At 39.6% G+C, this 23,155-nt stretch overlaps 1 protein-coding gene across 1 annotated transcript in view; it reads left to right on the plus strand.

Annotated features, from left to right (window-relative positions):
- Nucleotides 1–2,911: 2,911 nt before the first annotated feature.
- Nucleotides 2,912–23,155, plus strand: part of znf804a (zinc finger protein 804A) — a 51,653-nt gene continuing 31,409 nt past the window's right edge. The window contains exon 1 of the mRNA XM_084122666.1: nt 2,912–3,537. Coding sequence (XP_083978792.1) covers nt 3,427–3,537 — 111 coding nt within the window. The 5' untranslated portion in view covers nt 2,912–3,426. The remainder of the gene's footprint in view (nt 3,538–23,155) is intronic.

Here is a 23,155-nt window from a genome sequence, read left to right on the forward strand (position 1 = left end):
ACCTGAGAAAATCAATGTTAATATTTGGTACAGTAGCCTTTGTTTGCAATTACAGAGGTCAAACGTTTCCTGTAGTTTTTCACCAGGTTTGCACACACTGCAGGAGGGATTTTGGCCCACTCCTCCACACAGATCTTCTCTAGATCAGTCAGGTTTCTGGGCTGTCGCTGAGAAACACGGAGTTTGAGCTCCCTCCAAAGATTCTCTATTGGGTTTAGGTCTGGAGACTGGCTAGGCCACGCCAGAACCTTGATATGCTTCTTACAGAGCCACTCCTTGGTTATCCTGGCTGTGTGCTTCGGGTCATTGTCATGTTGGAAGACCCAGCCTTGACCCATCTTCAATGCTCTAACTGAGGGAAGGAGGTTGTTCCCCAAAATCTCGCAATACATGGCCCCGGTCATCCTCTCCTTAATACAGTGCAGTCGCCCTGTCCCATGTGCAGAAAAACACCCCCAAAGCATGATGCTACCACCCCCATGCTTCACAGTAGGGATGGTGTTCTTGGGATGGTACTCATCATTCTTCTTCCTCCAAACACGTTTAGTGGAATTATGACCAAAAAGTTCTATTTTGGTCTCATCTGACCACATGACTTTCTCCCATGACTCCTCTGGATCATCCAAATGGTCATTGGCAAACTTAAGACGGGCCTTGACATGTGCTGGTTTAAGCAGGGGAACCTTCTGTGCCATGCATGATTTCAAACCATGACGTCTTAGTGTATTACCAACAGTAACCTTGGAAACGGTGGTCCCAGCTCTTTTCAGGTCATTGACCAGCTCCTCCCGTGTAGTTCTGGGCTGATTTCTCACCTTTCTTAGGATCATTGAGACCCCACGAGGTGAGATCTTGCATGGAGCCCCAGTCCGAGGGAGAATGACAGTCATGTTTAGCTTCTTCCATTTTCTAATGATTGCTCCAAAAGTGGACCTTTTTTCACCAAGCTGCTTGGCAATTTCCCCGTAGCCCTTTCCAGCCTTGTGGAGGTGTACAATTTTGTCTCTAGTGTCTTTGGACAGCTCTTTGGTCTTGGCCATGTTAGTAGTTGGATTCTTACTGATTGTATGGGGTGGACAGGTGTCTTTATGCAGCTAACGACCTCAAACAGGTGCATCTAATTTAGGATAATAAATGGAGTGGAGGTGGACATTTTAAAGGCAGACTAACAGGTCTTTGAGGGTCAGAATTCTAGCTGATAGACAGGTGTTCAAATACTTATTTGCAGCTGTATCATACAAATAAATAGTTAAAAAATCATATATTTTGATTTTTGGATTTTTTTTTTTAGATTATGTCTCTCACAGTGGACATGCACCTACGATGACAATTTCAGACCCCTCCATGATTTCCAAGTGGGAGAACAATATATATATATATATATATATATATATATATTTTTTTTTTTTTTTTTTTTTTTTCGTGGTTGCATTTCTAGCACAATTACTAAATCACTGTTTCAAAGTTATCTAGGCTGCTCTAGGACAATTTTTCTTTGAAATGATGTCTAGACTTCCTCTGTATTAAAGAATTATTTTCAAGAGTAGGTTCAAACACTTATGAAACGAATAACAGCATTTGTTCTCTCATTTGAAATCAGCCCCTGATGGTTCATTTTAATTGGCAGTTGGTCACAGTGCTTTCCAAGATATCTGTCTTCCACTCCATTCAATTATGCTGCAGTCTCAAACATGCCAAGACGTCTTCCTGTCACTGGAGTTTTCATTAATGTAATCCACAAATGACATATTTCCCATCGTTTTTTTAAAATTATTATTGCAAAGTTACCCGTTACAATGTCTCTTACCATATTGAAAGACACATTTGTACATGTGTGCACCCACTCGTCTTGCCCCTTACATCTGCCTCTCCTACTGTATGCAATTTAGAATTGATTCAGAAACTGCGTTGCTTAGTTACGAGGCTTTATTGCTCTTCTAAAATTGGGGGGTGGGAAGGGAACTCTCTCTCTCTCCCCTCTCTCTCTCCCCTCTCTCTCTCTCTCTCTCTCTCTCTCTCTCTCTCTCTCTCTCTCTCTCTCTCTCACTCACTTTCTCTCTCTCTCTCTCTCTCTCTCTCTCTCTCTCTCTCTCTCTCTCTCTCTCTCTCTCACTTTCTCTCTCTCTCCCTGGCATGTTTTCTTGCAGCCACATGCTCTGTAGAAGTTTGTATGGTTCTCTGTATTTCTCTTTCTGTTTAGTGCTGCAATCAGTGTAGTTCTTAAATAGGCATGCAATGCATCCAGAAAACTCTGACACCGGATTCCCAATACTCAAACGGCACACTGTTTTGAAGCTTGTTTTTTCCACTCTTCATTAAAATAAAACGAGTTAAAAATTGCTGTTTGATCTTTCTTCAGTTAGCATCTATAATGCAATTTTCTTCATAAAGAAGTCATGAGTCTTCAGTTACATCATATCAGCATGCAAATTTTGATTATAGCAATGGCATTATGGATTTCCACAGTTCCTCATTGGGAAATACCCAACTTGTGCAAACTTCACCACCTGGGATTTTTGATTTCCAGGTATCTGTGTTCGTAGAACATTTAAATCTTTGTATAGCAGCTCTCACATACATTAACATGGTAAAAGATGGATGATAGTGGATGTAACACATACCAAAGCATCTCTCTCAGCGCCTCAGCCTTCCTTTACCTGCTCCTGACTGCTGCCTCAGCTCCTTCCTGAGAAAGAACGCACTCACGAGAGAGAGAGAGAGAGAGAGAGAGAGAGAGAGAGAGAGAGAGAGAGAGAGAGAGAGAGAGAGAGAGAGAGACTAATGAGGGAGAGAGAGGGGGTGTGAGAGGAAAAAGATGCTGAATCCTGGTTGGCTGGAGAGTAGAGGCTGACTCAGTGGATCTGGAAAAGCATTATGTGACAGATGCAATTCTCATCCCAGTCCTCACCATCAGACCAGAGGCTTGTTCGCCATTGGCCCCGTTCATTGGACCGGCAACGCACGGTGCGCTATAACACCATGCTTTCCTTTGCCAGACCCAGCGGAGCTCTCTCACTAGCGCGTATCACTTGCGCATCGAGCAGGAGACTCAACCCAGACACACTTCAGCCCAGCGCAGAGAGCCGAGACTGAGGAAGAGGAAAGAACGAGTTAGCAGCTCTGCTTTACTCTCGTTGCCGCTGTACAGAAGAGGAGAGAACGGGATAACGCATTTGCTGGAGGCTACTATAAGAAGCAGAGGCACACCAGATAAATCCCCCAAAGTGACTGTAACAGACCGAGCTGAAATGACTGATGTCTGAGGATCTGAGAGGATGAGGGAACCTGCTCGCTCCGTTCCTGACTGAGGGAAAGTGAGCTTGTGCCTTTCATCTGAAACAGAGAAACAAAAGAAAAGGCTTGTTGGGTGGACTTATTTCTCTCTCTCTTTGGCTGGACTCTGTGCATGGCAGCTTCGGGTCCCCCATGGCGTGTTACTATATTGTCATCAGCTCCACACACCTCAGCAATGGACACTTTCGAAACATCAAGGGAGTTTTCCGAGGTCCCCTCAGCAAGAATGGCAACAAAAACTTGGTAACTACCACGTCTCCCGTACGAATGTGTGTTTGATCATGTGCTTAGGAATTGTTTGCATCGCTTTTGAAGCCAGTAATCTTGCTTCTAGAAACTTTTCTGTACTGTGTCTGTACACACTTTACATGTTATACATTTGACTCTAATTAATTAATTAGTATTGTAATAATACTGTTATTATTATAGTGAAAATCTGTACAAGTACACTATAAAAAGGGGTAGCATGCAAGTGTTACCTTAACAAGCTATTTCTACCTGATTTAACCCATAAACATTTGCTTTGTTGGTATGAATGAATGAATTTAGGTTGATTCAGTGATATTAAATAAGGTTTTTGACTTGAGATGTTACCATTTTTCAGTGTGGAGGGATCAAATTGAAGTTATAATGATAGATTATAAGCATTCCAAAAGTAATTAAACTGTAACAGGAACATAAAATGAAGTTGCTCAAGGAATTAACCTTCTGGAAAAGTGTTGTGAAATGACTTTATTTTCAGTACTTCCTGTTTACGAGGAAAGTTGCAGATGGAGAAATGGAATGCTGCTCTAGCCTGTGCCAATAACTAAATTCCTAACAGATGGATAGGGATCAAATTAATCTCTACTCACAGTCATGGCCTGGGATTTAGTCTAACCGTACTTTTCTGGCCTTGCCCTCAAAATAATCCTCCTGTTTGTGCTCCCACAAAACTGCCTCTTTCCACACAAACTCTCTGCTATAAACCCGCCATATATCTAGGACAGCACAAAGGGGAATTTTAAAACAAAATCAGTGTTAGTAAAATATTATTTTTCATAATTACTCTAAGAGCAGTCTGAATATTGTTTTTCAGTTTGCTGGCAAGTTAAGCGGGATTATAAACACAAAGTAATACGATGCATGATGCAGCCGTACAGTGTAATTTAATTAATGCGCTTGGCTCCTGAATGGAAGCATATTTCAAAGCTTTTAAATGTGGAAGTGAAATTTCATACTCTCTTTCACTGCTTCCTTCTCAAGCCTTTCCGTGTCATCTCTGTCAGTTGGGGGGAACAGAGATTTCTTGACAGCAGCCTCCTCCTTTCAAAAGAATCAAAAATGATTGGAGATGAAATATTGAAGCTCTTGGCTCGGGATCAAGCGCCAATCCTGCTCATCTGCCTCCCGCCTCCAGCTGAAAGGGTAATGCTGAGGGAACATTTGGGTGGCGTAACTGTGAATGCAGCAACAGATTGTTTCTCAAGCACGGACAGAAAGTAGAATGATGGTTTGGCTGGCCGTTTTCGGCTCGATCTCAATGCAATTATCAGATTTGACACATCTCCCACTCTGTTGCGGGGAGAACCTGGTGTCAGTGAATTCAAAATTACGGTGGAGCATTGTGTGCATCACTGCCACCGCTCTGTAACACAGTAAATTTCGTTCATTACTCCCTCTGCTGCATAGAGCAGCTGTAAATCTCATATACTTGTGCACACACACTCTCAGATGTATGGGTATGAAAGGCAGACTAAGAAAGCTGTGCTTATCCCAGTGCTGGTGCAGTGCCATCTGGCTCTCTTTCCTGGTGCAGTGATATTTTAGTCCAGAAGAAAAGCTTTGTGCTGTAGAACATTTGTTCAGCGTGGCTCAGACGCAGAGGAAAGGAGAGGAGGAAGGATAAGAATGAAATAACTGCGAGAGTGTGAGTGTTCCCATAGTCACTCTTATGGTACTGTGGACTTATGCGCTATGAAATCCATCTCTGTAATTAGTAGTATTGCTCTCCCGGCTTTCTCAGCGCATCACAGGGCTGGGTTCAAACAATAATTTTGAGAGAAGAAACAAAACAAAATAAGTTGTGCGTATCTCTATCGAATGACCCGTAACAGGAACTTTGACTCTTACAATCTTCTACCTTAGTGGAAAAGAGATTTGAAAATTGCATTGAAACTTAAAATGATATATTATGTTTATTTTTGGAAGAGAAGCAAAGTACTTTCTATTGTATATATGTCTATCATTTCTTAAATGACTTTATTTTATTTAGCTTTGTTTTGCTTCGCTTTTTGTTTTGTTTAGTCCAGATGCGACAAGGCAGTAAAAACATCTTCCTGATGTTAAACTGAATGAGTACCTGTTTGGAGCTGTGCCATGTCAGTGGACACTTATAAAGTCAGACACAAGCGCCTGAGTGGAATTTTGCCCCTTGCTTTAGCTCCCATGAATATGCATATCAACGGCGTTATTTCAACGCTCGTATTGATTTCCTCACAGTCGCTGCTAAGTCAGCCCATCTCCCCGCTGAGCTGTGATGTGAGCATCCATTTCCACTCAGTGATGCCGCTTTTAGACACCACTCTGCTCTGGGAAATGATCCTTATGCTGAATATCTATACGGTATGTATTGTCACAGTGCCTCTATTGGCAGATGCATGGCGGAATGAACAGGTGTTATAATCAGCTCTAGTGCTGATTACGCAAGGGATCTGGGCGATTGTGTAGATTGGATGTTGCTAACGTGATATGCATGGAATTAAAATTCCTTTGTCGCTCTCATATTCCTTTTTTGTCCCATGTATTATGCTTTTTGTAGTGTACCATGATCCTGTGGCTTGTTATCTTCATGCCACCATCCAAAGCACAAAAGTATGTGAAGCCCTAATCACCACTGCCTGTGTCCAAGAGCTGAGGCAGCAGCAGATAGCTTAATCGCAGAGAGCGCCGGAGAAATAGACTAAAACAGAGGAAGGAGAGGGAATGAAAAAGGGCAAAATGTTATTATGTTCCTCTTACCCTTTGTCTTTCCCTGCTGGGAAAGCTGGCCCGACAATTTGCATTGTGGGAGGACAATGTGTATGTGTGTGCGGATGCTCTCTGAGTTCCTTCCTAATTGAGAATTACGGCAGAAATCCAGCTCTAGCCGTGACCAGGCCCCGCGCACAAGCTCTGCTGCGGGGTAATTAATGTAGTAGTGCGGGCGATTAGCCTCTGCAACCTTTCGCCGCGTTTTACCGCTCGGCCCCATCCAGGTGTGAGAGAGAAACTAGCGTTTAGATATCGCACCATGCATTATTTACAGACGGGGAGAACCCAAGGCTTGTCATCACTGCTGAATGCAGACAGATGTAGTTAACTTTACGCACGCCCGAGACAAATGTGTGGCACGCTCGCACTCGGCTGATTAAAATTCACTCCATTCATGGCCTTCTGTTACTCATAAACGCCAGGTTCATTTAAATACCCTGAACGTGGCGCTTTGCCTTCTAGTGCTGCATCAATTTCATTTCACAGTGCTGTTAACTTTATAACAATGGGATCATTCTCTCTGAACCCCGCAGACACGGTGTTTGTTTCTTTGTGTGTTTTTTGGAGGTATTCACTGTGACAAATCAAATCTCTTGCCCTGGTTGTGTTGTTCTCCTCCTCTCTGCACAAAAGAGGCATGGTGCAGATTCCAGGGGCCCTTATAAAAGTGCTAATCCCATGTTTTTTACTGACGGTGAACCCATTTTCACACTGATTCACAGAAAATACCCCATTGAATAAACTGTGTACTTAGAAGGCACAAAGGCACAGCGGGGTTTGACTGTAGGCTTGCTGCTGAGGTATAATAGCACAATTACACAGTACCATGGCAGCTTTACCCTTTCTCCTTTCTGTATTCGGCTCACCTGATGTTTGGAGATGAAACGTTCGTGGCGATTCGATGCCGTCATTGTTGTCATCTTACCCTCATAAATATTTAAGTCGCTGGCCACAAGGTCTATAATTTACCCGCTGTTGCAATGTAGAATAAGCGGCTAACTCGGTGAGACCGATCTCCTTCTCCGAAGCGCTCGTCTCAATATAATCGCTTGAACTTTGCAAGGCAGTTTTCTACGTGTCGGAAGGGTTTTGCACTCGTAAGCAGTGGAGTAAAAATACCCAGCCAGCCCTGAGCTCTGGCCTTGTACAACTGAAGGGCAGCATATAGTGAGGCTTCCTTGCAGTTTCTGCCTCCTGAGGGACGTTTTCTGCCATATCATTGCCACTCTGACCCTGAAAGCATACGAGTCTTAAAGGAATTGTTCACCCAGAAGTGAAAACTTTGGCATTATTTACTCATATGTTTATCCAAACCTGCATGCTGTTTTTTATTTTTCCCAGTGGAATGCAAAAGAAGAAATTTTGAGGAATATGTATGCAGCTGTTTTCCATTCAAATACATTTTGTAGTAACCAAGCTTCAGAAAGATTTCTTTTTCTTTTTTGTATGCATTTGGGATACATTACATTGATCAAAATTGACAGTAAATACATTTATAATGTTATAAAGGTGTAATAATGATTTATTTTAAACTATCTATTCAAAGAATCCTGATAAAATGTATCATGGTTTCCACAACAGTATATTAATCAGCACAACTGTTTTCAAGAGTAATCATAATATGATATGTTTCTTGAGCAACAAATCAGCATTGATTGATTTCTGAAAGATCATTTGTCACTGAAATAATAGCTGCTGGAAGTTCAGGGTTCTCGTCACAGGAATAGATCCAATTTTAAAATACTTCCAAATAGAAAACATGACATGAAGGTGCATAAAAATGACAGAACTTTTTTTTGTGTGTAAACTATCCCTTTATCACACCTTATGCTTTTGTGTTAATGCTAAATAATACAGATGCAGAGTGAAATAATAATAAATAAATGCAGGAGGTATGGGAAGATACAGGTGCAGCTCTGGAAAGGAGCCCTGTGGTTGTGCCAGTAATTGAACGAGTCCCCATCATTGCTCATAGCCACTCACCGCGATATGAGTGCTGAGAGCCTTTTAATGTTCCCCATTCCTTTGAGTGATATTATAATGCAGAGCATCCCAGCTGCCTCGTCTCACTTGATTTGATGCTTGATAGAAGTGAAGCGCTCCTTTTCCTCCTTTTCCAAAAAAAAAAAAAGTGCTGCACACTGAGCAAGCTTGCAAACACTGAGTATCACAGCGACAGACCCTGATCTTATTGAGCTTCACTGCCTTAAACTTTACCGGAGCCGATCACGGGGAAACGACTGCCATTGGGCCGTGTTTGAGATTGAGTACAGATAGGGATACAGGGAAAGAGGTGCAGAGAGGAGTCCTCCAGGTGACCACAGTATTTCTGATGAGCTCTGAGTTAAGTGTGTATGTGTTCACTGAATCTCCTACCTCTCTCTATCTCTCCTTTTATCTGTCTCGTATTCAGATACTTCAGCAAGCAATGATATTATTAGAGTTCTGAATACTAGGCCCTTTGTCTTTGACTCAAGTCAATTAACTTCTGCTCTGCTCTCATCCTGCTCTTTCATTCTCTCTCTTTCTCACTCTGCCTTGTAACATTCTCTTTTTTCACTTTCTTTCTAAATCCAACCTGATCTCATTACTATTCATTACTATTCGTGTGGTTCTGGCACACATACATTATTTTTACATTAAGGAGAGAAACCAAAACGTATGTTATTCATTTATGGACAGCATCTATAATTCATGGAATTTATAGCTTGATTTTATTGTATTTATAATAATAATGAGATATTTAGACGTACATGTAAATGACTAAGTAAAATACTAAAATCATATTTTATAATTATTTTCATACTTACCTAATTTGACATTATATTTAATTCAGTGAGATTTCTGATCTGTGTGAAGTCTGAGATACTGTGTACACAAATCAATGGTTGTTAGACTGTAACATGAATGCTGTTTCAATATTTTCTGGAAACATACATTTTATTTATTTTATTTATTTATTTTCTTCAAAAGAGCAGCATTTATTTTAACTTTTTTTTTTACTCTAACATCAGGAGAATGTCTAAAATGAACTATCGAAATAATGTATTAACCAAAAGCTTTGAATGGCAGTGTGTGTAAACATTATGCATAAATGGAAGACAACACAATATTAAATAAGCACATACCAGACATAAGAGTCTACAGCAGATAATGCTGCAGATGATTGAGAAACCTCAATGATTCAGTGCCATGAACTGCGCAAAATGTGGCAAATCCAGTGACTAGTTGTTATCGAGTAAGGGGCATCTGAGATGGACACAAAATCTGAGTGAGTCCGGTCCATGTTGCTGAATCATAAATGTCCCAGAGAATGCCAGAGCGATGGTAGTTAATTTACTGTAAAATGTAGCAGTGGCACATTTATAGCACATTTCATTGTCAGCAAGTAGCATGGAGTGCTTTTGTTGTACATTTGGGTGAGTAAAACTTTTACCTTAAACTCGGGTTGCATTTTTTTATAGTGCGGTTTCTGTTATAGTGTAGTATGCATCATTGCAAAAGGGTGCTATATTAGGAATCTAACACAATTAACATCCTTATAAAAAAAATACTGAGACTGAAAACTGAATACATAATGAAATTTGAATAAACTAAAAGTATAACACTGATCTTTGCACCTTGAAAGTACGCCGGTGTTTCTAAGAGTGGCTTTTCTATCTCAATGTTCTATTTTCTTCTACTCCAGAGAGAGAGAGAGAGAGAGAGAGCGGCTTAAAGTCTCTATTTGTGGTTGTTAATTATTCAAGTGTCGTCACCTTCGTCTCTGGGCAAAATGGAGTCAGACTGGGGCGGCAGAGCCTGTGCTGTCTCCTGCCAGCCACTTCTTAATCTGCAATCATTTAGATCCAGGAGACAGAGTCAGGGTCAGACACTAGCACTTGAGCTTGATAGCAGACTGATTTATGTTTAAGTGTACAAAATAACTGTAGGAAATAGATCCATCATAACCTTATCACCATGAACTACAAATTCACTACAAAATGCTGATTTTATTTTTCTGACTACAATTTCAAAATGTGTGTGCGTGTGTGTTTCTTGGCCTTGTTTTCTTATTTCTCATGTGTATATATGTGCACGTCAATGTGTTTGTGTTCCAAACGCATTTAAAACCTCTCACGGGTTTGCTAGACTGAGCTCTGCTCGTGATCAGTTTCTAATGATCAGAATGTGAGCTAATTGATGGAGGTCTGCCGTGTGTTTAAAGATCATGAGACGTCAGAAAAAAAACAAAAAAAAAACTCACGTTACCAAACATTTCAGCTTTGGCCTGTCCGATTTGGGTAGTGTTGTTTTGAATCGAATGCAGATAGTAGCGTTAGTGTTCAAAGAGGTAGCCTATTGAAATCACTTTTGAAATGACTTTATAATTTTTTTTCAGCAGCTATTTCTCCAGTATTCAGTGTCACAAGATCCTTCATTCTAATATGCTGATTTGCTGCTCAATAAACATTTATTTCATCAATGTTGAAAACAGTTGTGCTGCTTAATATTTTTATGGAAACCGTGATTTCAGAAAGTTCAAAAGTAAAAAAAAAATAACAATTTAAAAAAAGGTAGGTAAAAATTTAGTTTTGATCAGTTTAATGCATCCTATATACTGAATAAAATTATTAATGAAACAAATAAAAATATCTAACTGACCCCAAGCTTTTGGACAAATGCGTGCCTTATTAAGTTATAATATTTAATAAAATTTGAAATCCGCTGGTTAGATCATTTCAGATCTCTTCCCCATAATTACGTCTTCTCAGTCTGTGAGGGAGCATTTCATGGCCTTTCATGTGGTAGCCATGGCGATTATTGACATTTAAACCCCTGTTTCAAAGCTTTAATAAACACCTAAGCAGATAACAAAGCGATCCTTGTTGAGGTTCGGTTCAGAAAACCGGTTGACTTGCGACCCTGGGATTCAAATGCATCAGTGCCTGTCATGCATTTAACGGCTGTGTCTTTTTCACTTCATAAATTGCACGTGCACACGATCACTGCAATTTCACGACTTCTGCCCCTGAGCTCTGGTGTGAGACGGCTTGCCTTGCTGTGTGCTTGGTGAGATGAAAGTTTTACAAACAATTGTGCTGTGCTATGACAAGGTTTCAGCCATAAACTCCATAGCATTTGAAATCTGGTTGAAAAGTTCAGCTAGTATAGTGTATAGGCCCTTTTTTATAATATCACGCAGGTTGAGAGACAGTTTGAAAGATAATGTTTTCATATGTGCATATTTCACACCGCAGAGGCACACGCTGCATCAAACACAGTTGAAAGGTCTCTGATTTGGGACACTTAAATTCTGCAGGATCTCTCTCAGCCTCTGAGGCTGACCAAAGGATGGTGTGTGTGTGTGTGTGTGTGTGTGTGTGTGTGTGTGTGTGTGTGCATGCTATCCCATAATCCCCCTCTCCCTCTTGATGGCATTCTAGTCCCAAAGCAACCTTTGAATGACCCCTGTAAACTCTCCTTTCTAATGACATCACCAATCTCAATCTAAACTTTCTTTTCAAGCTTTTCTTTTAGACAATGCTGCCTGCACCGGTCCAATAATCAATATCACACATACAAGCGAGGCTTTACATCTGAAGATATATGTATCTGAGAGCCAAAAAATAAGATAGAAGAGCTGTATTTGTGAGTGAGAGGCTCACTGTGCCAGAAGAGACTGATGACAAAAACAAACCCTTGCATGTTTCAGCTCTGGCCATTAATTCAGCATCTTGAGTTGACATACGTTATTCACCTAATGCAAACAGCGCATCTGACTGACAAACAGATGCCTTAAAAGTGCCCGCTTGACACATTAGAGTGAGAGGCTTCTTTATTTTGCGTAACACCCTCAATTAGTTCTTTCTTTAGCTTTACACAAAGGGTTCTGAAGATCACATAGAGCTTCAAATGCTCTAAACCTGCCGGTGATTTGTAAGGCTAGTTCCTCTGTACCTTCATTAGAATTCGCCCATAGAAAAGGCATTGATTTTTTTTGGTCTGGCAGCCTAGCAGATCCTCAGAATTTATCTTCCTCTGGCCTCTCATTTAATCTCTGCTTGAAACAACAGCGGCGGTAATGGCAGTGGAAGGATCCCGGGGAATGTGCATGGTCAGCGTGAAGAGAGATAGAGTTGGTGCGGGCTGTGTAAATTAAAGCAGCAGAGCTCAAAGAGACAGTTTTATGGAGCCTGTCCCTGTGTGTGTGTGTGTGTGAATCTGTGTTTCGATTTCTGCGTGCTGGGTTTCTGTGTGTGTGGTGCTGCAGTTGAGAGCGTAAATGTCATTTCAAACACTTATGCTCTTTATTAGAATGTTTTCACCTGTGTGAAAACATGATCTCCTTTATAACTTCCCATTTCCTCTTCTATTCTGGATGAATGGCGAATTTGACCCTGTTTCTATACCTACAGCCTCTTTCACCTTAATACATATTCAGTACTGATTTAAAATGCGTTTTTAGGTGCTGCAACTCTCAATATCCAGCTCATGAATTGACTGCTTCACCGCAGTGCTGGGTTTGCAAGAGTAGACCACCTTCAGATTGCTTTTCATTCATCAAAGAATCCTGAAAAAAAAATGCATTGTGATTTCCACGAAATCATTAAGAAGCACAACTGTTTTCAACATCGATAATAATAATAATGATTGGATAGCTCATCATTTACTCAACCTTGTTTTGTTCCAAATGCAAATGTTTCAGCTGCCTTTTTACCGCATTATGAAAGTCAGAGGTCCAAAAATGTCAAGCTCAAAAAAAGGACATGAAGGTAACATAAAATTAGGTCTGATAGAACAAAATGTGCAAGAATTATACCTTTGGGGGTACAGCAGCTTGTCACTGCAAAGGACAAATTGTACAATATCTGTCTTTAAATTGTGTATATTAGAACCTTAGATTAGTAATGTGAACCCTTAAGGGATAGTTTTTATAGTTTTTTTGGACACCCAATTTTTTTTTAAATATGTCATTGATTACTCACCCTTATATCTTTCCAAACCCGTAAAACTTTCTTTCATTTTCAGAACACGAAGATCTTTTTGATGAAATCTGTAGTTAAATGAAAACATTGATCAATGCATGAATACACAGACTACATTACATTTGACATAATCAATGTTTTGATTTGATTTGAGAGGCTTACATTTCAAACTGTTCATGAAACAAAAGGAGCATACTGCTGTGAGCATTCGGAAGGCTTGGAATATAAGTGGAATATAAGCCCTTTTGGGGTCTTGAAATGGTCAAACCCCACTAACTTTCATTGTGTGTATGATAAAATATCTTATTTTGTTGTTTCACAGAAGACATAAAGTCATGGAGGTTTGGAACAACATGAGAGTAAGAAAATTATGACATCATTTTCATTTTTAGGTGAACTATCCCTTTAATACATATTCAAAACTGATTTAAAATGCATTCTTGAGTTTTGCAGCGCTCAGTATCCCTCTCATGAGTTGAGTGTTTTACCGCAGTGCTGGGTTTGAAAGTGCAGTCCACCTTGAGATGTTATGGGATACATTTAATACATTGTTTTAGTTTCCTTGCTGCAGTGTTTATCTGTGTAGTGGCTCTGCTCAAAAGCTCTGGTTTGTTTGTAGAGTGGTGGACTAAAATTACATGGAGGGGAGGGGGTAGGCTAGGACCCAGGGGAGGGGTCGGGTTCGGCTCAGGGCCTGGGCAGGTGCCAGGAGTTGGCTTATGTTCTCGCAGTATCAGCAGAGAGCTCAGACTCGCAGAAGGTAAAAGCATTTCTGCGACCCCTAAGACTTTCTTCCCAGTTATCCCACACCCGCTTCATTAAAAGAAGACTGCTGGGATGCAGGAGAACGTACGTTCCCAGCAGTATGATGGCTGTCATTGTCTACATAATGAGTAGCTTTGCAGGGCATCTTTGTGTGTTTTATAAAGTCTTTGCTGGAGGCTGTATCTTTGTTGGACTACCCACGCAGCTAGCCTCCCTTTCCACCCACTCCCCTCCTCTCATCTGTCAGAGTGGTGCCCAGATATCAGGCCACTTTCTTCTTTAATGAAATTCATTAGCCAGAGCATCTTAAAAGCTGGAAGACTAATTAAGCTTCTTTTTGAAATGCGTGACAGAGGGAACATGTATTGGGATTCTACATCGCTGCCAGAGGCATGATTCCCTGCACTATGGTAGTCAACAACGGACCCTAGCGAGACGAAAGGGTCGTTTTTGCAAACAAAAGGCAACAAAACGTTGTTTTATCTATATTATTAGGCAAACAATTATTGACTTGGGAGCTTTGAAAGGATTTTCACCTCTTCATTGCGGTCCAGAGGCATTGTGTCGGCCATTGTGCTTGCACAATGCTTTTGTAAATATTGGCGCGTTCGCCTGAACACTCTGCTCCCGTGGTCTTGCTTTAAATGGCACAATGACTTCAGCTGTTACCACAAAGTGGGGCGATGTTCGCCCTCACATTGCTTGCTCATATCCAGCCTCGATTGTTTGCCTTAAAATAACCTGAGCACAAGTTGCTGCAGTTTAATGGAGACGTGCAATCTTTCAGTATCTTGCTGTGCGGTGTGTACAAGCTCTTCGATTGCACAAATTTATCTCAGGTTCAGGGGCACTTAAGGGCCCTATTTGTGAGGTTCAGATAGCATCCCCTTGCCGCCGTAGAGGTGTATCTGCAGTGTACATTTATAAGCCTGATATCTCTGTGTTTAATAATTAATGTGTGGTCAGTGTTTCTCTAGCACTTACAGCCGTCCCCTGTAAAAGCAGATTTGATTTGCCATTCTGGATTGCCCCAATCATGGGCTCGGAGAGCCGATCACGCACCGACTCTGACATATGCTATGTGGAGCTAATGTTAGAACTGTTCTGGCGCCTGTCCAGGTAGTGCTTGGTTATTGTATTGGGCTGAGTGCGCTCGTCGCTAATGCAATTCATCTTTGAAGAGCAGTAGTAATAAACAGAGGCATTGAGGCTATGAACTGACTTAAAACCCACGCACATAAAAATAGAGCTGGGGTAATAAAAGGGACTGTTGAACAGGTTGTGGTATTATGACAATGCGTGCTCCTGAATTGAAATGTGAAGTGACATTTTAGTTTGAATCTTTAATGCTTCACAATCCTGGCAACTAATTTCTTTATTTAGTGTTTTTTTTTTTTTTTTTTTTTTTTTTTTTTATCTGATACTCCAGGAATTCTTCTGTTAATGTGCTTTTGATTAAATTAATTAATTGTTTTTAAATTTAGTTTGCTTTTTATTTATTTATTTATTTATTTTTGTTAAATGAATATTCTGGGTTTGCAACAAGATATAATTTACTGCACTTGTAGCATTTGATTACAACAAAAAATAATTTCAACTTGTACCTCCTTTTTTTAATAAAACAAACATTTGGTTTACAGTGAGGCACTTACACTTACCACTGTTGCCTTTGGCTTGCTCAGTTGGGGATATTTGGGATATTTAATTTAATTAATCAATCAACAATACTATTGATCAGCATTACCAAACGCGGACATTTTCCACTAGAAACAAGCATTGATGTATTATTTTAATTTAATACTGTGAAGCTGCTTTGATACAATCTGTATTGTGAAAAGCGCTATATAAACTTGACTTGACTTGACTTGACTTACTTTTACTGTTACATGTTGCTCACTCTTTGATTAGTATAGCCACAAGTAATGTAAACAATATACCTGTTAACACATTTTTCCGTCATTAACAATTTTTTTTTTTGTTATATTTAAATCTTCAACTTGTTGCCATGACAACATAACATCTAAAACCCTGTAACGACCGTTTTAATGATTAAACAGAAGAATTAATGTTAGTGCTTCATTAAATTATAAGCTTCTGCATTTAAATCCATTCACTTCCCTTTTAAGTGCTTTCAAGATTTATATTTAGTAAGAAATTAAATGCAAACTGTCATTCAGTAGATGCTTTTATCATATCAATGTACTTTATAACAGCGATATTCCTCCTGGGGCAACCTGAGGTTAGGTAGACACACACACACACACACACACACACACGCAAGATTGCACACACACATTCTTTTTCTATCATGTTCGGGACTTCATAGAAACCTGCCTACATTTTTAGATTTTCATTAAGACATTATTTAGTACGTTTATTGAGCCATTTTCCTCATGGGGACCATTGGCTGCCCCATAATGTTAGTGATTTCAGGTTTTACTATTCTTACTATTCATACAAAATGTCCCCACAGTGTAGTCAAAACCTGATCTAGAAGAATCTAAATTACCATCAAAATTCATGTTCATTGACAAAACAAGTTACAATTAATATGCATCTAATCATTAATCCCTGGGTTGTATATAGGGAGAGTAAGGTATACGTAGCTACATTATAGGGCTAAGGTGAATACAGGATCACGTATCATATTATTGACTTATCTGTCCTTTACCTGTGGTAAATCATCTGTTTGCCATCAAATGGCTTCTCTGTCAATCTTTCTACTGTTTTTTCATGATATGATCACACCCTGTGCACATCAGCAGTTCGGAGGCAATTCTCTCACGCTGCTGATCCCAGATAGATGGCCTCCAACTTAATGTCTTTCTCCTCTCAGATGTCATAGGCTAATCAAAGCCCTCATTTCCATCAGGCCTATCGGATCTGTTTCCGAGGCCAGGGATGCAGCACGTGAACCTGAGTCAGCCTCCGCCACGCGTGCTGCTAATTAATGCAGAACGTGTTTGTACCTGACAGCGTGATCTATTATTGATCAAAGAGCTTATTACTGTTGATTTTGGGTCTTGTGACATTTGCAACCACAGTTATTTTTCTCTGCGGAAATTGGTGGCATTTGTGCTCTCATTTAAGAGGGAAAGACACTTGGCTGATGACTGATTAAGAGGGCTACTCAATAACAACCGCCTGATTCTCTGAAGGTAGAGTCTTGAATCCTAAGTGGAGAACAGCGCAAAACCATTAAACCAATGGGTTCTACTGACTAGTTCACCAATTTATGATTATTCTGTCATTATTTGCTCACCCTTATGTCGTTGGAAAAGTGTATGAAGAATATATTGGCCATGTGGTCCCTTAAAGATGCAATGTAACGGAAGTAGTGACAGATTCTTTTCTTCCATATTGTGACGTACATTGATAATGAAAATAATGTGGGGAAGGGCTTGGTTCAATATATTGGTTGTTGATTGGATGGAGGCAGCTCAAACCAGATCTCACGGGAAAAGGTAACTATTTTACAAGTGGTGATTTTGTATGAATTCCTACAAAGTGATTTGTACAAAGACATACAATTTATGAAATGATAATGACAAAACATGAGGGTCCATCCCTAAATATAACATAAACGGGTCATAATTTTCAACAGTTCTCCAAAATGTAAAAAACATACTGATTACCATGAGATTGTGTTGGGGGATTTGAATGCAAGCTTGTAGTCGGTTTAAGTAAACTAAGTGATTGAAGTCCAGCAGCCATTATTCATAGAGAATCTTGACATACCTGAGTTCACCTTGAAAAATGTCTTTTGAGTCAGATCTTTTCAATGAATTGACTGATCCAATTCACAAAACTGGTCTGAATGGTTTGTTAACTCAGTGATCAATAGCAGTGCAATCCGGTCATAGCAGTGAAACAACCACTAAAGTGGAAGATTGTCTCAAAATAATTACTTTAATTTCAGCCTTCGCATAGCACACATATGGACATCCTTCATGCTACTTTTATGGTGCTTTTCTGTCTTTTTTTTTTACTGTCCTCATTCATTGCTATTGTATAGTCCCCAGAATCCCCATTCATTGTTACTGCATGAAAAAGAGCAACCAGTATGTTATAGAGAATTTCCTCTTTTGCGTTCCACTGTAGAAAGAAAACCAGATGGTTTGGAACAACATGAGAGTGAGTAAATGATGACAATTCTCTTTTCTCTGAACTAATTATTTTACTATTCAGATGACCGATGAAATATTTGTATACAAGTATCTCCTATCACTCTTTTTGAGGTTATTTTCAGGCAGACACCCACAGGGAGACAGAAATGCCCTTTCTTGGCGGGCGTCTTGTTTGCTGCCAACCCCTCGATCAGACATGTAGTGAAATAAAATTGCAGAGTGCAATATCTGCAGCTGTTGTTCAGCTAGTGTCAGTTGAAGGTCTGATATAGAAGAGAAATGGGTTTCCCAAGATCCAGCGTGGAGTCTGAAACCTATCAATTCACTCCTTTCATTTCACATCCACTGTCCTGTATCTAAATAATGCGTATTATATACTTCCTCATACGTGAAGGGGAAAAGCAATCCTCCTCCAGTTGATAGATTCTCCTGGGCACAATACTAGCACCTTTTCTTCTGTCTGGTAGTACAGAGCGAAAAATACACAATATATACTGATTAAACTGGACTCGTAGGAGCTAGATGCCTGTTCAGGCACCTTGGGAATTTAAGATCCACCGAATAAGTGTGAATAATTTACTGACAGAAAGAAAAAGTGACAGGATTCTGTTCAAAAGACAAATGACTGTGTAAGAGGAAGAAGGCTAAAATGAGTATTGATTTCTTTTGTGATGGGAATTCATTTTGCCACAACTAGCACCAGATTGGCATATTGTCTCCTTGCAGACTGGCTTTCCATTAAAAATCACCTTGTTTGACCTTTGCTCCATTGTTCACCCACACTGGTGGTTGCCTTTCTGTCAGGTCTTACAAATCCAATGTCAAGATTGACTTTCTTGCTGCATCAAGGTACATTCATTAATTTACTTATTCATTTCTCATTACTTTATAAATGAGGAATGTTGTACATGTTGAAATGTGACCCTCTGTCGGCTCAACAGAGGGATGACAGATTTCTATAGGCTCAACCGCACTGGGTGGTACGGTGCAGCTCCAGAAGGCAGGAGACACCCTCAGCGTGTGGCCCAGTCATGGTGCTTTATCATCTCATTTCAGCTGTGTCCCAGTATGCCTCACTGTGTGGATGAAGCAGGCTGTAGGCATATGAGCAGTTTGCAGAGCTCAATGTTAAAAAATTAATTGGACTAAAAGAATCTACAAACAGTATATATGATACGCCTAATGTGATCTGACTAATTTTGCGGACTGAATGAATTATGAAATTCAAAGGGGTTTTTTATGCATTACGTACATAGGAAGACGGAATGTTTGCATACATCAACAACATTTTAATTATGTGGAGGGCATACACAGTTTGTTTACAAAAGTTTTGTAAATTATTAAATAATTCCCAAGGATTTTTTTGTACATTGCATTTCATTATTCATTTCACAAAATGTGTTGTCCATGAAATGTTCATTCTGTTTTTTGATTATGTATTTTGATTATTTATTTTGTGATAACCTCTTTTTTTAACAAAATGCATATGCCCTCCACAGAACGAGCATTTCATACATGATGATTCACATTTGATGGACGAAATGCATTTTGTGACACGCTTGGTGCATTTCATGCAGTTTTGAGTTTAGTGCTTGAGTTTAGTGCTGACTTTACAATTCCAGTGATGAAATCAAACTGGCTTTTGTCTTTCTGTGTACCAAATGCATAACGACTGAGTAACATGAAATACTGTGAAATTTGTGACATATTTTATTACCTCAAGATGACTCGGAGTACCCATTTCCAAGTCAGTTGTAATGGTTGTTTTTGTGCAATAACAGACCGCTAAAGGCAGTGATTTAAAGATCAGAATTAAGTTTTGCAGGGAGCCGTATAAAAACATATATTAATGATGCTTGGTTCTGCACTAAGCATGGACAAGTTTGTGAAAGGACTGCTAGTGTCAGGTTAACATAAAGTTGGTGATGATTCCACTTCAAACATCACAACTTCCAAAACAATAGCCTTTTCTCAATATGAGTTCTTGTCTGTGTTCTTGTGGACTTGTGAAACGTCATCAGTCGCTGCCCAAGTACTGTTCCAATTGAAAAGTTCACATCTGGCCAAGTACAGTTCAAAATCCCTGGATGTGTTTTTGCTCCATCTGTTTTTATCAACAGCTATCGCAATTAGATTTCCCCCAAAATCATCCAGCATTACTGCATGTCTGTTTATGTAAAAACCAGAACCTGCCAGGTTCAAAATTTTAGCTAAATGCATTTTTCTTGCATTGTTTCTTAGAATGAAGTTATTAAAAAACAAATTTAAATGTATTTTATGATGCAATCTGAACAGTGCCATTGCTGTACAGAGTAAAACTGCCAATTAATAGAGTGTTGGTCCCTTTACTCATTGTTTTTTTTTTCTTTTTCTTTTTTTTCTTCTTGTCAGATTCTCACTCTCTCTTCAAATGTCGCACATTCTTGTCGAGCAAGCTGTGGCAAGTTCACAGTACAGTGAATTAGAGTGCCTCTATCTCACAGAAAAGGCTTTAGGGAACATCCCACGCCACCGTCACACTGGCAGTCCTGGACAGATTAGATACGGTAACCCTAGCAAAACTCGCTTTTATCCAATTATCTCTGTTGTTTTGCTGCTATCTGGGCCAACAACAGCCACTCTCTCCTCTCCCTTTCAATCAGCTATCTCTTTATCTGCAGCTCAGATTCTGTTACATCCATACATTGCTGGATCTTTGTAGTCTGTCTCTGTAGAGGCAGGGCAGAGTGACTATGACCATATTAAATATGCTAGAACTGAAGTATTCACTCTGATCCTCTGTGCCACATCACAAGACAGAAATACACTCCCTCTCTCTGCTATGGCAACCTCGCATTCAGAGATCTTTTGATTGCTATCCTTTTTAGAATGACGGCGCTTGTAATGCGGTCCCTGCTGACTTGCAACGGAGCAGAGTAGGTTAGTTACAGAGGCATTAGTATATTTTTAGTGCTCAGTCCTCCAGCATTTAATCTTTCCTCACTCTTGTGAATGTGCTTCATGCTGTTCGAGGCTCATAATGGAGTCTTTTCCCCTTTTTTTTGCTGCATTGGAATATCTGTTGCATGACCGTGTGTGGGTTGCTTCACAGGCCGTTTGCATATGTGTGTGCATTTCTCTGTGTCCGGGTGTGGCTAGTTATTGTTTATGCCTCCACGTCTCGTACTCTAGAGGGTCTGTTACAGAGACCCTTAATTGGGGGGTGTGGATGGGAGAGAATGTGGTTACAGATGAGCAGAGTTTGAGTGCAGAGGGATTGAGAGAGAGGAATGTAGACGCTCAGGGATGGAGGCAAGAAGTCATTATCAGTCAGTGTGGAAACAAGCTAAGAGGAACAACTAAATTACGCTTAACCACCTGCACAAGCTAAGGATAATCTTATAAGAATATTACACAAGTAAACATGCAGATGTGTAAACAATTATTTTTGAAATGCATTAAAAAGAATTCACAAAAGTAAAGGTGTGCTTAGTGATTCTTTTTGTTTATGTTGTGTTGGTTTTTCTAGTTAACCTGTTTGCCTCTAACTGCACAATCTGAAAGCAAAAAACATCTTTCTCTATTGAAAATCATTCAAAAGTAGCCATGGGTTCTGACTATACATATAGTCACTGATGAAGGCAATCAATCACATTTTTCATATCACAAGCATCTTTTTTAAAATAAAAAAGCACTCTTCAATTCATTATCTGTTAACCTTTTTAATAAGAAAATAATCTTTGTGCACCTTGAAATAGCCTATTTAAATATAAATGTTCCGATTTTACATTTTGATTGGATAAGCCACGCTCCTTGTAAATTAGCAGATATGAACACCTGTGATCATACATCAGTTTCTATTAATTATCAAGTTATTCTATCTTTTATTAAGTTGCTTGGAAACTATATAAATGGCCTACAGTAGACCAATAAATTACAGAGGTACTTGCAGAAGAATTTAGATTGTTGTTGTTGTTATAAACACATTTATTTACTGAACAATTATTTATCATATTGCTGTTGCGATCCTTCACATTGTGCCTAAGCAACTCTTAACATTTGTACTATAAATTAGCCTTCTATAATGTAAGGCCTCTTGAGAATTATTACTTTCATTTACATTAATAGAAGATCCTCATTACAGAAGTGATACAGGAGCACAATCACAGCCCTGGGATGAACACATTGCTCCACCATCTATTGAAGTCACCTGACATCATTATACCTTGACGAGATGTTTGTTCACCTTCAATCTTTAACCCTTAAATGCAAACCTCAGAACTGAGACATCATTCACTACCATCCTCCTCATTCATTTTTTAAATTTAGACATCAACCTTCTCAGTATTCCTCAATCAATTCATTATAAACAATATAACAAGAAAAAATAATACAATTATAAAATAATACCTGTTTTCCCTTTAATTTTTATGTAAAAAGTTGTAAAGGGTGTGTGTAACTATGTGACAACACTAACTAGCAGTGTAAGTATATATTTTTCTGCACAACAACAATTGAATCTTTAATGACTGATGCCTGAATAAGTGCAATTCACCTTTATTCCACAAGGTGGTAGTGTCTGATACACAATGATGAAGTGACGTTTCACTCATAGTTTCCGCAGGCAGGAAACAAAAGAATAGGAAGTATCATCAGCAAAACTTGAAATGGGTCAGCGATTTACTGCAGAGCAAGTACTGAACACAATAAAATTTTAGTGTCACTGTCACTTAATGGTAGCCTGGATGCCAGCCGAACTTAGCCCCGCCCACAAGATGTTTAGGTCGGGAAGTTCGGTCTGGACTCGATCCGTTGAGGAGCTATTATGCCCAAACAAAAATAGTTCGGACCAATCAAATTGTCAGGGCGGGCTTTATACGACGATGGACAGATGAGCAACGGTCACATAATCATCCACGTCATCAACGAGCGCTTGGGTTGAATTCAAATGACTGCCGCTGGAGAATTGAGATTTCACGAGTTCACGCTTACAAGTCAGATAGAATAAAT

Source organism: Abramis brama (genome assembly GCF_963993115.1).
Source record: "Abramis brama genome assembly, chromosome: 8".
NCBI lineage: Eukaryota > Metazoa > Chordata > Actinopteri > Cypriniformes > Leuciscidae > Abramis > Abramis brama.